The sequence below is a fragment of the Triplophysa rosa genome, linkage group LG10 (assembly GCF_024868665.1).
Source record: "Triplophysa rosa linkage group LG10, Trosa_1v2, whole genome shotgun sequence".
Lineage (NCBI taxonomy): Eukaryota > Metazoa > Chordata > Actinopteri > Cypriniformes > Nemacheilidae > Triplophysa > Triplophysa rosa.
The window spans coordinates 24,376,572-24,389,071 of NC_079899.1; the positions used below are offsets into that span (position 1 = coordinate 24,376,572).

The 12,500-nt window shown below is 41.4% G+C and overlaps 1 protein-coding gene across 1 annotated transcript in view; it reads left to right on the forward strand.

Annotated features, from left to right (window-relative positions):
- The first annotated feature begins 6,908 nt into the window (after positions 1-6,908).
- Positions 6,909-12,500, forward strand: part of ctbp2a (C-terminal binding protein 2a) — a 26,336-nt gene continuing 20,744 nt past the window's right edge. Inside the window, 1 exon segment of the mRNA XM_057343194.1 lies at positions 6,909-9,737. Within this exon segment, the coding sequence (XP_057199177.1) occupies positions 7,487-9,737 (2,251 nt within the window). The 5' untranslated portion in view covers positions 6,909-7,486.

The window sequence follows — 12,500 nt, forward strand, 5'->3', positions numbered from 1 at the left end:
GACCAACAGAAAAGGCCGTCTTAACAGAAAAAACTGAGATGTGAGGATGATGACGTCTTGCTGTGCAGATGCAGCACAGCTGGAATCACTTTTATAAAACTCAGAAACACTAAGAATACAAATCTGATACAATTTAAATGATGAAGAAATGTCATTCGAACGTAACCGTGAGTGCAGCTCAAGGGCGGTGGATGTAAAATGCTGCAGATCACCCTTGTTTTCTAAGGATTTACAATAATTGCGGTTATCTGAAATAATTGCGATGAAACGATTATCCAATAATTGTGACAGCCCTTGTCATGAGACTTTAGAAAAATCTCACATTATTTGATCATAACAGCGAACAGTCTGCACACGGCTGCATTAAGTCGAACCGGCCTCAATAATTGTGAGTGATAAATTGAATTGAAATACACAGAGTTTGGTTCTTGGTTATTATTTCCTCATGCCGTTCATACCTGAAGTGCCTGAAGTGAATTGTGACAGTGTGTTATCTGGCTCCCTCCTGTGGTTAAACTCTGTCATGATGTCAGTGGTTCATATACACATGTATCTCTGTGCAGGTGGCGTTATGCCCACTGGAGGATTCTGGGGGCTGTAGTTTCCTGTTGCTAAGCTCCGTGACCAGTAGACCAGCAGAGGAGAGCTGCCATGGCTTTGATTGACAAACACAAGGTCAAACGCCAGAGATTGGACAAAATCTGTGAGGGTAAGAGAGAGCCGTGCCATCCAACAGTGACAGTATGAGACGGCAGTACCATGGTATTTTTACCGTGGTGTTACCATGGTACTTTCTGGTCCTTTTTTGTTAATGCACCAGGTGGGAATACCGTGGTATTTTGATTTTATATATATATATATATATATATACACACCAGGGTATGTTCCCTTACAAAATTAACCATTATTTTATTATTGTATTTGTAGTATCATAGTTTTACCACAAATACCATAGTTTAGCCATAGATAGTGTGGTAAAACCATTGTTAATTTTCATGCTAGTGCTTTTTAAGAGCTACACAACTTGAATTAAAGGGGTGTAGTTCGGATTTGTGTGCTTGTGTTTGTGTGCGGGCACGCGTGATGAATGATGTCATCTAAGGTTTCCCGAGAAAAGTTTTTCCAGTTTCCCGAATGTTCTTATATTGGTCCCATTTGAAAGTCATCAGAGGCACATAAAAAAACACACCAAAAGAGTAAACGGTGAATCGAATGCACATTTACTCTTGAAGTCCAAGTTGACATCAGTCACGATGATGCAATGTTCCTCTAATGAAGCAGGAACGCAAATGAGCGTTTAAAACCTGTATCGCATGTGCGCACGCACACACGCAATCAACTTTAATCCCCAAATGCTGGGAAAGTTTTCCGTCCGTTCTACGGAAAGAGTGCGGTTTGGCATCTCACGGGCCGCTCCATATTATAAGCATATAAAAGTTTGCGTTTGGCTCCCGAAACCCCCCTCGCGGGGACCCCTGAATGCGGTCTGATCTGGCAGCATCGTAGTTTTTCTTCCTCGCACATCAATTAAGCCCACGGTTAGGAAACCGAGGAGGGGAAATGTTCCTCGAGGGACAAATGTTCCTTGTTTCTGACAGGCTGTTGTTCTAAGATGTAAGAGATGTCTTATATGTTCATGTTATGCTTGTTAATAGTGGATATGTGTGTATAGTTAAGTAGGTAGTGTTGATATGCTTGAATTCTACTTATTTTACTCAAATTCGTCACCGTTTCAAAAGTGAATGGGGTCTTGAATGGCAATTCACTTTGGCATGTAATATATACTGTTGCACATACGTTTTTGGCTTACTTGGCAATACTTGCTACACTTTAAATAAGGGTTTTATTTTTATTGTAAGTCATTCGTGTGGTAATTGACATTGATGAACTAAACTTGGGTATTTAATATACTTACCCACATAAGAACAAAAGCATACTTTAGTAGGCTATTTGTTACAGTAAAGTATACTGTTGCATATAATAATTAAAACACTTTGTCAATATATAGTATAGTATTCTGTACTGTGTATAGTAACTATATTGAATTGATCAGCTGTAGTAAAAACTGTAGAATACTTGAATAGTCAAAATGGTAAGGTTCGAAAACACAGTTTTAAAAAAGATTTACGGGGTGGGATCGTGAAAGGACCACGAGACGGGAATCGAACCCGGGTCGCCCAATACACAACCACGCCACGTGTCGGAGCACTGCCCACGATGAACACAGAGAAAGATATTTGGAAGAATGCTTGTAACCGAACAGTTCTTGGCCACCATTGACTACCATAGTAGGACAAATGATTCTTATGTTAAATCTTCTTATGTGTTCAACTGAACAAAGAAATGTACAAAGCAATTTTTCTTACTATGGTAATAGTATGGTAACATAATTTTTGGGGGGTGAACTGTTCCTTTAAAGGGATACTCCACCAAAAAATGAAAATTCTGTCGTCGTTTACTCTCCCTCAGATTGTTTCAAACCTGTATAACCTGTATGTCTTTGTATTGAACACAGAGAAAGATATTTGCAAGAATTTGAGCAATTTACAGTTCTGGAACATCATACACTACCATAGTAGGAACATTTTTATTACATTTATTTTGTTCTGTTGAACACAAAATGAGATATTTTGAAGAATTTATGAAAACAATCTGTTCTGGGGCACCTTTGACTACCATTTCATTTTTCCTACTATGGTAGTCAATGATGTTCCGGAACTGAAAATAACCAACATTCTTCCAAATATCTTTCTCTGTGTTTATCAGAACAAAGTCATTTATACAGGCATGAAATTATGAGTAAATGATGACCGAATTTTCATTTTTGGGTGAACTATCCCTTTAAGGGTATTACTGTTCATTTCATTAATTTCATGTGGGTTACATTAGCAAATAAACCCATGCTTGTTTAGATGGTTTTAACTGTAGCTGCTATTTACCACCAATTTTTATCAGATTAAACTGATTTTATTGGATTTGTTTCAGTTCTTATAAAACTACAACTGGTTCTTTTTCACGTGTCTCCTCTCAGAGAAGCTCCAGGTAGTGTTTTGGTGGTGCAGTAACCGGCGGGTAGGTTTCAAAGAGACAGTTCAAGCGTAGCAGATCAAGTCTCAGAAACTTGAGTCACACTTCAACATCCCTACAGCTCCTGCACAAAGACTGCAGTCATCACATCTCTAGCCTTGTTAAATGCTAGACTCGTTCGCCACAGAGTTAGAAAAGATGAGTTTTATCTAGACTATACCTCTGCAATGAAGAAATGTCACTCACATCTCACTCACTTCCTTTTTACAAAGAGCCATATTACAGCATCACAATATGTGATGGGCCTTCTGCTACCAGAAGAGTCAGAAAGCAGTCTGCTATGGTGTGTACAAACGGTGATGCTGTATGAGGTGTTTATCCCCAGAGTTCAATAGTGTAAAAAAAACTTCGTAAAAGATTATGAATTAAAGTGCAATTTTGATGCAGAATTGCTTTTGTAGAGTATACTTGGGCTGTTGTTCTACTCAAATAAACGCATAGAAGGTTGGTTCATAATAATAAACTGTGTTTTTTTTATTTGCTATGTAAGATTACATCAAAGTGATGGTTCACCCCAAAAATAAAAATTCTCTCATCATTTACTCACTCTCTTGTCATTTCAAACCTGTATGATTTTCTTTTGTCCGCACAACACAAAAGAAGATATTTTGAAGAACGTTTGTAACCGGCACCCATTCACTTGCATTGATTTTATGTCCATACAATAGAAGTGTAGGGGCACTGCCGGCACTGTTCGGTTACCAACTTTGATTGAAATATCTTCTTTTGTGTTCTGCGGAATAATGAGTCATACAGGTTTGAAATGACAAGAGGGTGAGTAAACGTGAGTTAATAGATCGTGCAAGCTTATGGTGGTTTAATTCGATTATTTTAGCATGATTTTCCGGGACGTACAAATGAATGTTTCGCTATACTAAGGCTGCATAACGATTAATCGCGACTAATCGTTTGCAGAATGAACGTTTTTGTTTACATAATATATGTTGGTGTACTGCGTATGATAATTATGTATATATAAATACACGTACATGCATGTACTGTATATAATTAAGAAATATGTAACTTTTGAAAGGTTTTATATTTATATATATAATTTATATTATATATAAATATTAAATATATTTTTTCTTAAAATCATGCATCCATGTGTGTGTATTTATAAATACATCATTATCACACACAGTACACCAACATATATTATGTAAACAAAAACTTTTATTCTGCAAACGATTAATCGCGATTAATCGTTATGCAGCCCTAATACAGTCGGCCGTTCTGTTGTCACTTTCTATTCGCAAGCTTGAAATGTAAACAATCACTGCGCACAAGTTATACTGCATTATGAACTCCCAACTGAGCAAGAGAGCGAGTAAATGAAGTGGTGTTATATTCCAACACGTTCTGTTTTTAATTACTTCATATCCTCTTTATGAATTTGTTTCCCCTTCAAGAACTCTTGTATTAGTAGTCATGTATAAAATTGCTTACACATGTATTCCTGGGTTGTCGGAGCCAAACGTCCCGGAGGGTTTCGTATTAGATTAGTCGCAGTCTCTCGGGCGCAAAGGATTTATGAAAATTCTCTCAGTTTCCCCTCTTTTTTTCCTCTCCCTCGCTCTCTTTTGTTCTCGAAACTTCTGCAGAGGGAAAACTAGAGGCGGTTGCCATGACAGTTTCCTCACTTTAGATGCAACAGTACGGATGGGTGTTTGTTTTGTAATTGTGTAACAGTTATTAAGGAAAGCAACATAATCCTGTGTGTGTGTGGGAGAGAGAGAGAGAGAGAGCGAGAGAGAGAAATGCTGTTCTAAAGAGATCTGGTTTATTTGGCTGTATCACACCCTTCTTACTCGATCTGGTCCAAAACCCAGCAAGCCGTCAAAGACTCCCTCTTGATATAAAGAATGTTTCAACATATAGTCATAATGCTGCCTCTTAACTAAATCGTCCATGAATAAACATTCTTTCTACATTTATTCACCCTCATGTCATTCCAAACCTTTTTATTTTAAAGAACGTTGAACCCAATTGACTTTCATTGTATGGATACTAGGGCTGTCACGATAAACCAACGATAAATATCACGTGATTTATGCACAGCTTTCAGTGAAGTATGGGAAAATGCTGCTGCATCCGAAAGCCAGAGGGCGCTCTTGTACGGAAACTCCAAATACGCACTGCAGAATAAGACCATAACACGTTCTAGAATCTAGGAAATGCCAAAGGACATCTTTTTATCACTGTTACTTAAGCCCCATCAGGTATTTTCATGATAATAAAGTATATTTATAATGATCATGTTTGACGGGTGTTGCTTTTTCAAATGCACATTATAAGCGACTCAAACTCGCACTGCTTTTAGATCGAGCAGCATTTCCTACTGATCCCAGAGATGTGCTTCACGGACAAGCTACGCATTAAAAAAAATATAGACACATTGCATATCGCAGCCAGCCCGATTACAATAGGATTTATTGGTATCGCGAAAAAGTATCGTGCAGCCCTAATGGATACAAGAACATTTCTCTCTTCTTTTGTGATCCACAGAGTCACATGCAGGTTTTGAATGGCATGAGGTTAAATAAATGAACCTAACTTGTATTATTGGGTGATATATCCCTTTAAGACATTTCCTTAGAAGATAGCTGCCTGTGTAGGTGGTGGATTGTAAGACACCTCGCACCATGTATATTTGTGATCATGTTAGAGAGATGTTGTTAATTGTTACGCTCAAATACACATATGAGCACCATTAGTAAGCGACAAGGGAAGAACTTTGGCAGTGTTACCCTGGCAGATGACAAGGCAGCCATACTGCGGCTCATTTGCAATCCGGACATGCTGACATGTACAGGCTTAGATAAGAACTGCTACCCTGAACAACAGGCTTGAAGCCAGCATAGCAACTATGCCAGATCTGTGTTACGGGCATCAGGGAGTCTTTATAAAAGTGAAAATAAATAAGACGCACTTCGAGGTGACTTTGAAACGGCACTGAGCTTTAGATGGCATCAGAATGCGGCATGCATCAAATGACAATGGACAGTCAAAGAACAGCCTATTAATTTTAATCCTCGCAAGTCATCCCTCTCCCGCCCTCAGTCTCTCTCTCTCTGGTGGTGTGGGGATCAGAACGGATTTGGGTGGAGTTTTTTAGTGGCAGGTGGGCGAAATCTGTTTGCAATTAAAGATTTTCCAAAACTGAAAATTCAAGGTCAGTTAACATTAAAGTGTTTCCATAAAGTATCATTTACGAGCCTTAAGAGATTGTCATACTGTTATTCATTTGATGTCCAGGATATTACTCCTGTGGGTTTTTAATGCTTATCTTACATGGTGGTTTCTTTATGTGCGTAATATTTAAACTAGAGTCTGGGTTGCGAGGAAGGATAGCTAAGAATTTGGATCTGGGGTGTCTCCGAAATCTTTAGATGTTTTCGTTATCCTAGTTAGCTGGATTGGTTGCGTTCGTTTTCAAGTGAAGCTGTGATTCTTTTGTGCATCTTTATAGCAGTCCAACTTGCAGAATCTTATTGACCTCATTATTGGTGCACAGCAGAGGATATTAGAGGCAGTGGTTCATATAGCCGTGCTTGTGTCGGGTCAGGTCAAAACGCCCTAGATGAGCGGTGATAGTGGATCGGTGCGGTTGCGTGGCTCTGCAATTGCTGGGCTGTCATGGGATTATTGTTCAATCAGGATTTGACGTTCTTTGACAGTACTGCACGATTTTTAGCTGTGTAATTTTGGGGTCCTGCAAAGACGTCCTGCTCGAATCCAGCTGGCTAAAGTTAAAGAAACAGGGACAAGCTCAACCAATGCCATCAGGTAAGAGTGTCCATGGCAGCATGTGTTCCCGTTGTTTTTTACTATCAACAGGGATGTAGTTTGCATATGTTTGTGCGTGGCGTCACGTCAGGGGGACAGTTGATTTAAGATGGCTTTATTTGCTCTGTAATCCCTTATAGCGATCTGAGCGGGTAAAATGTTCAGGGTTGGATCAGGATTATCGCAAGCCCCTGCCTCCCCCACGCCGGCCCTCCCCTCGTTAAAATGTTCCTTCCTGTATGATTTCTATATTTTCTTTCACTCTGTCTGTTCACGGTTGTAGCTTTGCATTGCCGCAATGGAGTAGTCAGGCAGGCTTCACCTACTGGCGTTATTTGCGAGAGTGTTTGGTGTCCTCTTTCCTGCCTCCATCACCACCAGCAGTATTCCCCAGATTAATTATTCACAGATCGCCAAGCAAGAGGAGCCATTTGATAGCCAGACCTAGCTACTGTGAAAGGGACCTGGAGGCAAACATTTCAGCTGGACCTCAGGTGAAAATTGATATCTTGTGTTTCATCTTTTTCTTTCACCCTTTTTCCTCTCAACACTTGACATCAGCCTGCAACTAGAAACCTAAAGGAATCTGAATAAGTTGTATTTGTTCCTCATGTTGATCTCCAGTAAACAGTTGCCGATCGGGCGCTCCCAGAGCTGGGACACGCTGGGTGGGAATGAGACTGATTGGGAACGCAGTGAGAGCATTTACGAGCAGCAGGCCCGGATGGCTGGTCGACGGAATTCGCTGAGCTACGGAAGAGATGCGGGAGGGGGATGGTACGAGCCCCCGGCTGGAGTGCGTCCCCCTGACCTGGATTTGAAAATCGAGCCTGAATCCTACCAGGAATCTCTTTATAACCAAGGTTATTTGGATTGTCCGAACATCCGTAACATAAGAAAGAGCTCTGTTCCTGAATTAAACAGCCATTACGATCGACTGCCCGTAGCTCATCGTGGCTCCCTGCTACCTCACGACTACTATCAGCAAGACCCAGGAATCTCACCCAGGCCAGCAGAGGGTTTCTATCGTGGAGATCAGCCTCATCCTCATCCTCTAAATAGGTCAGCTTCACATTATGGAATGATGGCAGGTCCTCGACAACTGTGGGAACACAGCTCAGGTGGTAGGCCTGCTTCTGCCACCCCAACTCAAGGCTTACCTCCTCCCCCACCCCCAACTGCACATGAAATGGGTCGTATTTACAGGGAACCATTCATTCCAGGGCCTCCACCTGTTACTCCCATATCCAAAATGATGCAGGATGGGCAGCGAGTTCCAAGCAGAGCACCATCTCCAGCTCGTTATCTAATGGAGCCAAATTCTCCTCGTTACGGTGCTGAGCCACCTGCCTCTCTCACTAGCCACACAATCTACAGTGATGTCAATGGAAGATCAGTTGATCCTCACCAGCCTAAAGCCACCTGCCTTGTGGTTGATCCAACTACTCAAGGAATGGATGGAACTGCCCGAAGTATGGTCATGCAGCCGGAAAACCCCTCATCATACACCATACAGCAGGCTCAACAGCAAGCACAGCAACAAATGCAACAACAAATACAGCAGCAGCAAATGCAGCAAGTTCAGCCAGCGCACCAAATGCAGCAAGTTCAGCCAGCGCACCAAATGCAGCAAGTTCAGCCAGCGCAGCAAATGCAGCAAGTTCAGCCAGCGCAGCAAATGCAGCAAGTTCAGCCAGCGCAGCAAATGCAGCACGTTCAACAGATACCGCAGGTTCAGCCAGTGCAGCAAGTTCCACACGTGCAACCCATAGCACCTCCCAATCCTGTCTACTCCCCAGCCCCCCCAACCGCTCCAATAACCACCCAGCAACCAGCAGTAGCTCCTGTTCCTGTTTCACTTCCTCCTCAGCCTCCTGCATCTGCTGCCCCTCAAACCCCCATAGCTCCCGTGCACCCCAAATTTCTGGCTTTTTTGCAAAAAGAAGGCCTTTCAGAAAGCACCATCACTTCTCTTCTGCATCAAGGTTTTGATTCCTCAGTGATGTTGGCTGTAATGGAAGAAAATGACGCGTGCTCAGTAGCCCCCAACTTGGGTCAAGCCCGGGTTCTGTCTCGTGTTGTGCTCAGTTGCAAAAAAACACCTGAAGTCCCCCCAGCTTCCCCCCAGCATCCCAGTGCTACAGTTCGAGGCAGGTCTAACAGCTTCAGCCATCGTGGTGACATTTATGTGCACCAACCTCCACCAATGACTCCAGGTGTGGACTCCCATTATATGCAGCCACCTTCTACCCCCATGCAGACTATATCCCCAAGGATGGTAGAGAGCTACGGTCGCAGACCCAGTAGCGCCCCCTCCCAACAGTTTCTTGAGACCAGTGGGTATCCTGGAGCCAGGTTTGCAGGATCTTACAGTGGCGCTATGCTTCCAGTTCAACCTCGCCCTCTGTCAGCCTGCAATCCACATGCAGGGTTGCACATGCCACCTATGGCTGCAGCATCCCGACAAGTAGCCATTCCATCGCATCTACCAGGAATACCACCGCAATTGCCAGGCCCTATCCATGCCATGCCACAGCCATTACCAGCACTGCATGGAGTTCCTCAATCAATGACCATTTCTCCTATGGCTCCCCAGCAAGCACCTAAGGCGTACACCACCAACTACACTGTACCCATGGAGTTGATGAAGAGAGATCGAAGTTTGGCCGCAATGTCAACCATGCCCAGTCCCCATGTGAGCCCACAGGTCATGCGGAAGGCTGGGATTGTGGCCTCAGATGGTCCTCTAGTACCTCTGGGAGGTGCCATTTCAGGAACAAATATAAGCCTGGCTAATCAGAAGCTCAGTCGGCGCACTGGACCTCCGGTCATTGTCTCCACTATGGCGTCGCCAGACACAAGTAAATTCAAGCCTTCTTGCTATTCCTTCTACATGTGCCCTTTTCCTTCTCATCCCCTTTTAGGTGCACTAAAGTGTTTGTTTTCGAGTGAGCTTGTCTGTGTGTGTGCAAATTATATAATTGTACTCTATTGTCTCCTTTAAAGAATAAACAGTTATTTTCTGTTTTAGAAGTAATGAATTGTGTAGCCACTGATGTTCTAGACTTGTTCATATTTTCCTCAGATGTCTTCACTGTTGAAATGTGTGTTGTTTATCTAATGTTGAGTTTTGCAAGACTTTAGTTTGTAGTGTTTAATGGCCAGTGTTGTGTATACTGTACATTTGAGTTATGGTCATGCTGGTTACCGTGAGGATTGTCTCCTTCTCATATTTCCAGTGCCATTGAGTATTGTAGATTTATAGTTCAGCACATGTAAAAGGACGCTTACATTATGCTTTCATTTTTTCTCTTTTTAGATGCTTACAACATTAGAATAGTTCATTTGCACATATGACTTTGTCTGTTCTCCAGAACACAAAAGACGATAATTTAATGAATATCTTGTTGGGTGTATTGAGTACAATAGCGGTGAATTGTGATTTGTGACGCACCTTAACGCTTAATAAAGCACACAAGGGTGTCAGAAAAGAAGTCCCTGTGACTCTCTGATCATTTTCCATGCGATTGCCTTTGTGAGAAACCACCTGTCATATTTGTGCAGTATTAGTCATATCAACTCGAGGCTGTCGGTGACCGTTAGATTGTCTTTTAGCTTTTATATTACAGATGTTGTGTAGTATAGACGTATCTAAAAGGATTTGGAGTGGCATGTCTCATTTTTGAGTTGATTATGGTTTCTCTTTGAACCTTTGTCAGTGTTTGTGCGTTTCCCAAGATCTGTTTGACTGAGATAGAGTCTGAGTGAAATGTAGCCTGTCAGTAAACGCCGCAGTCGTTCTGATGTATGTTTGATGTGAGCTGTCACTTTAACAGAGCTCTATACAGGCGAGATCAGAATGATTGATTCAGCCGACACAGGACGAGAGTGACGGTCACTTTACTGCCAAGTGTGAACTTTATTGAGCAGTATAGATAAAAGCCATTACGATCCTCTAGAAACAAGAATTGCCTATGAAAGTATGAAACGTGAACAAATAGTTTTGGCTTTAGGATCATACAGAACCTGTCCAGAACATGTTGGATTCAAAGAAGTAAGAATAATGATTTTAACAACATTGAAGCCTATTTTTGGTACTATGTTTTAATTACCATATATGATATGGCATATATGAAAATACATTTTCTTATTGCACATCAAACAATAACATTTTTTATTCTTAATAAAATGTCATATTTGTTTAGATTTTGGATGAGGGATTTGATGTTGCAGTCGGCGTATGTTAACCGTGGTAAATGTCATGTTTTTTTGTTCACTATATAGTCAACAGTGGGTGAATGTGACCGATGGCCAGCGATTGCACTGGAGGGACTCTGATCTGAAACGGAGATGTGTTGACAGGATATTAAACGGCACATCACAATAGTCAGTTTAATCTGATTGTGCTGATAATAATCGATGTATTGTGATGATTGTTTGGGGTGGGCGGCCATTGAAATGAGTGATCAGATGTTTTAATAGGCTGACTGGTTAGTGGGCAAGTTCAGTAGTGTTTGACGGTATAAATGTACGAATAATAATCTTATATTGTGTTAAACTTTGTTTTTCACTGTATAGACCACTTCGCAAGATGTAAACACTGGTCCAGCAGCACCGGTTTCCACCATTGCTTTCTTTTGCTTTTACGTCTTACATTTATAATTAAACCTTTTGATTCGGTTTGTAAACGTTCTGTGTGTAGTGTTAAAAAAACGAAACGGGAAGTTCTTCTGGACCACGGTTGGACCAGCTTTGTTTACGTTTTTCGAAGTGGTCTATAGGTGTTAAATGAAAATTCTATGAAATAGCAAAATGTCTATTTTTGGATAAAGCAGAGTATGTAAAATGCTTTGCAAACATAATTTGTATTTTGGTTGCTGGTGCAGCTGTTTTGTATTTGGAGTGTGATGGACACGAACTAAAGATAAGATGATTCAGAATAAAAGAATAAGTCTGGCATTAGTGCAAAAACAGCTTTGCGTTATGTAACACTGACACAGAAGACCGCCTAAAATAGCAGTAAAGCTAAAAGTATTAAATAGTTTAAACTCTCTCTCTCTCTCTCTCTCTCTCTCTCTCTCTCTCTCTCTCTCTCTCTCTCTCTCTCTCTCTCTCTCTCTCTCTCATAGCTTTGCAAATATATGTATATATATATATATATATACTGTATATATACATACATTATAAATGTTAGAGCAATTGGTTGACATTGCTGTAGATGATTGTGCTTGTCTTTGAGGATTTAAAGTGTCTTGGATAGAGTAGTGCATCATTGTATAGAAAATCAGACATTTAGTGTTGTCAACTCCAGCTTCCTCTTCATCTTTGTTTTCTCTGTTCGGTTTCTTTTGTATCTTATCTCTTCATTTATTCCTCCCTTTTGTCTGCCTCTTCTGTACCTTCTCTCTCATCTCACTTAAGTTGATGGCTTTCGCTTCCTATAATGAAACGATTTCTCCAGTGTCCTGGTCGTCTCTGACTCCAATGTTTCGGGTTTGGGTCGAGTCAGAGTAGATTGCCGAACATCTGCGGCGCCCCAGCAGGCCGGTGGTCCTCGGGAAAACGCGAAAGCGCAACAAAGTCATTTGCATGTGGGTGAGGGTTGTTTGTTTTGCCGGTAATTT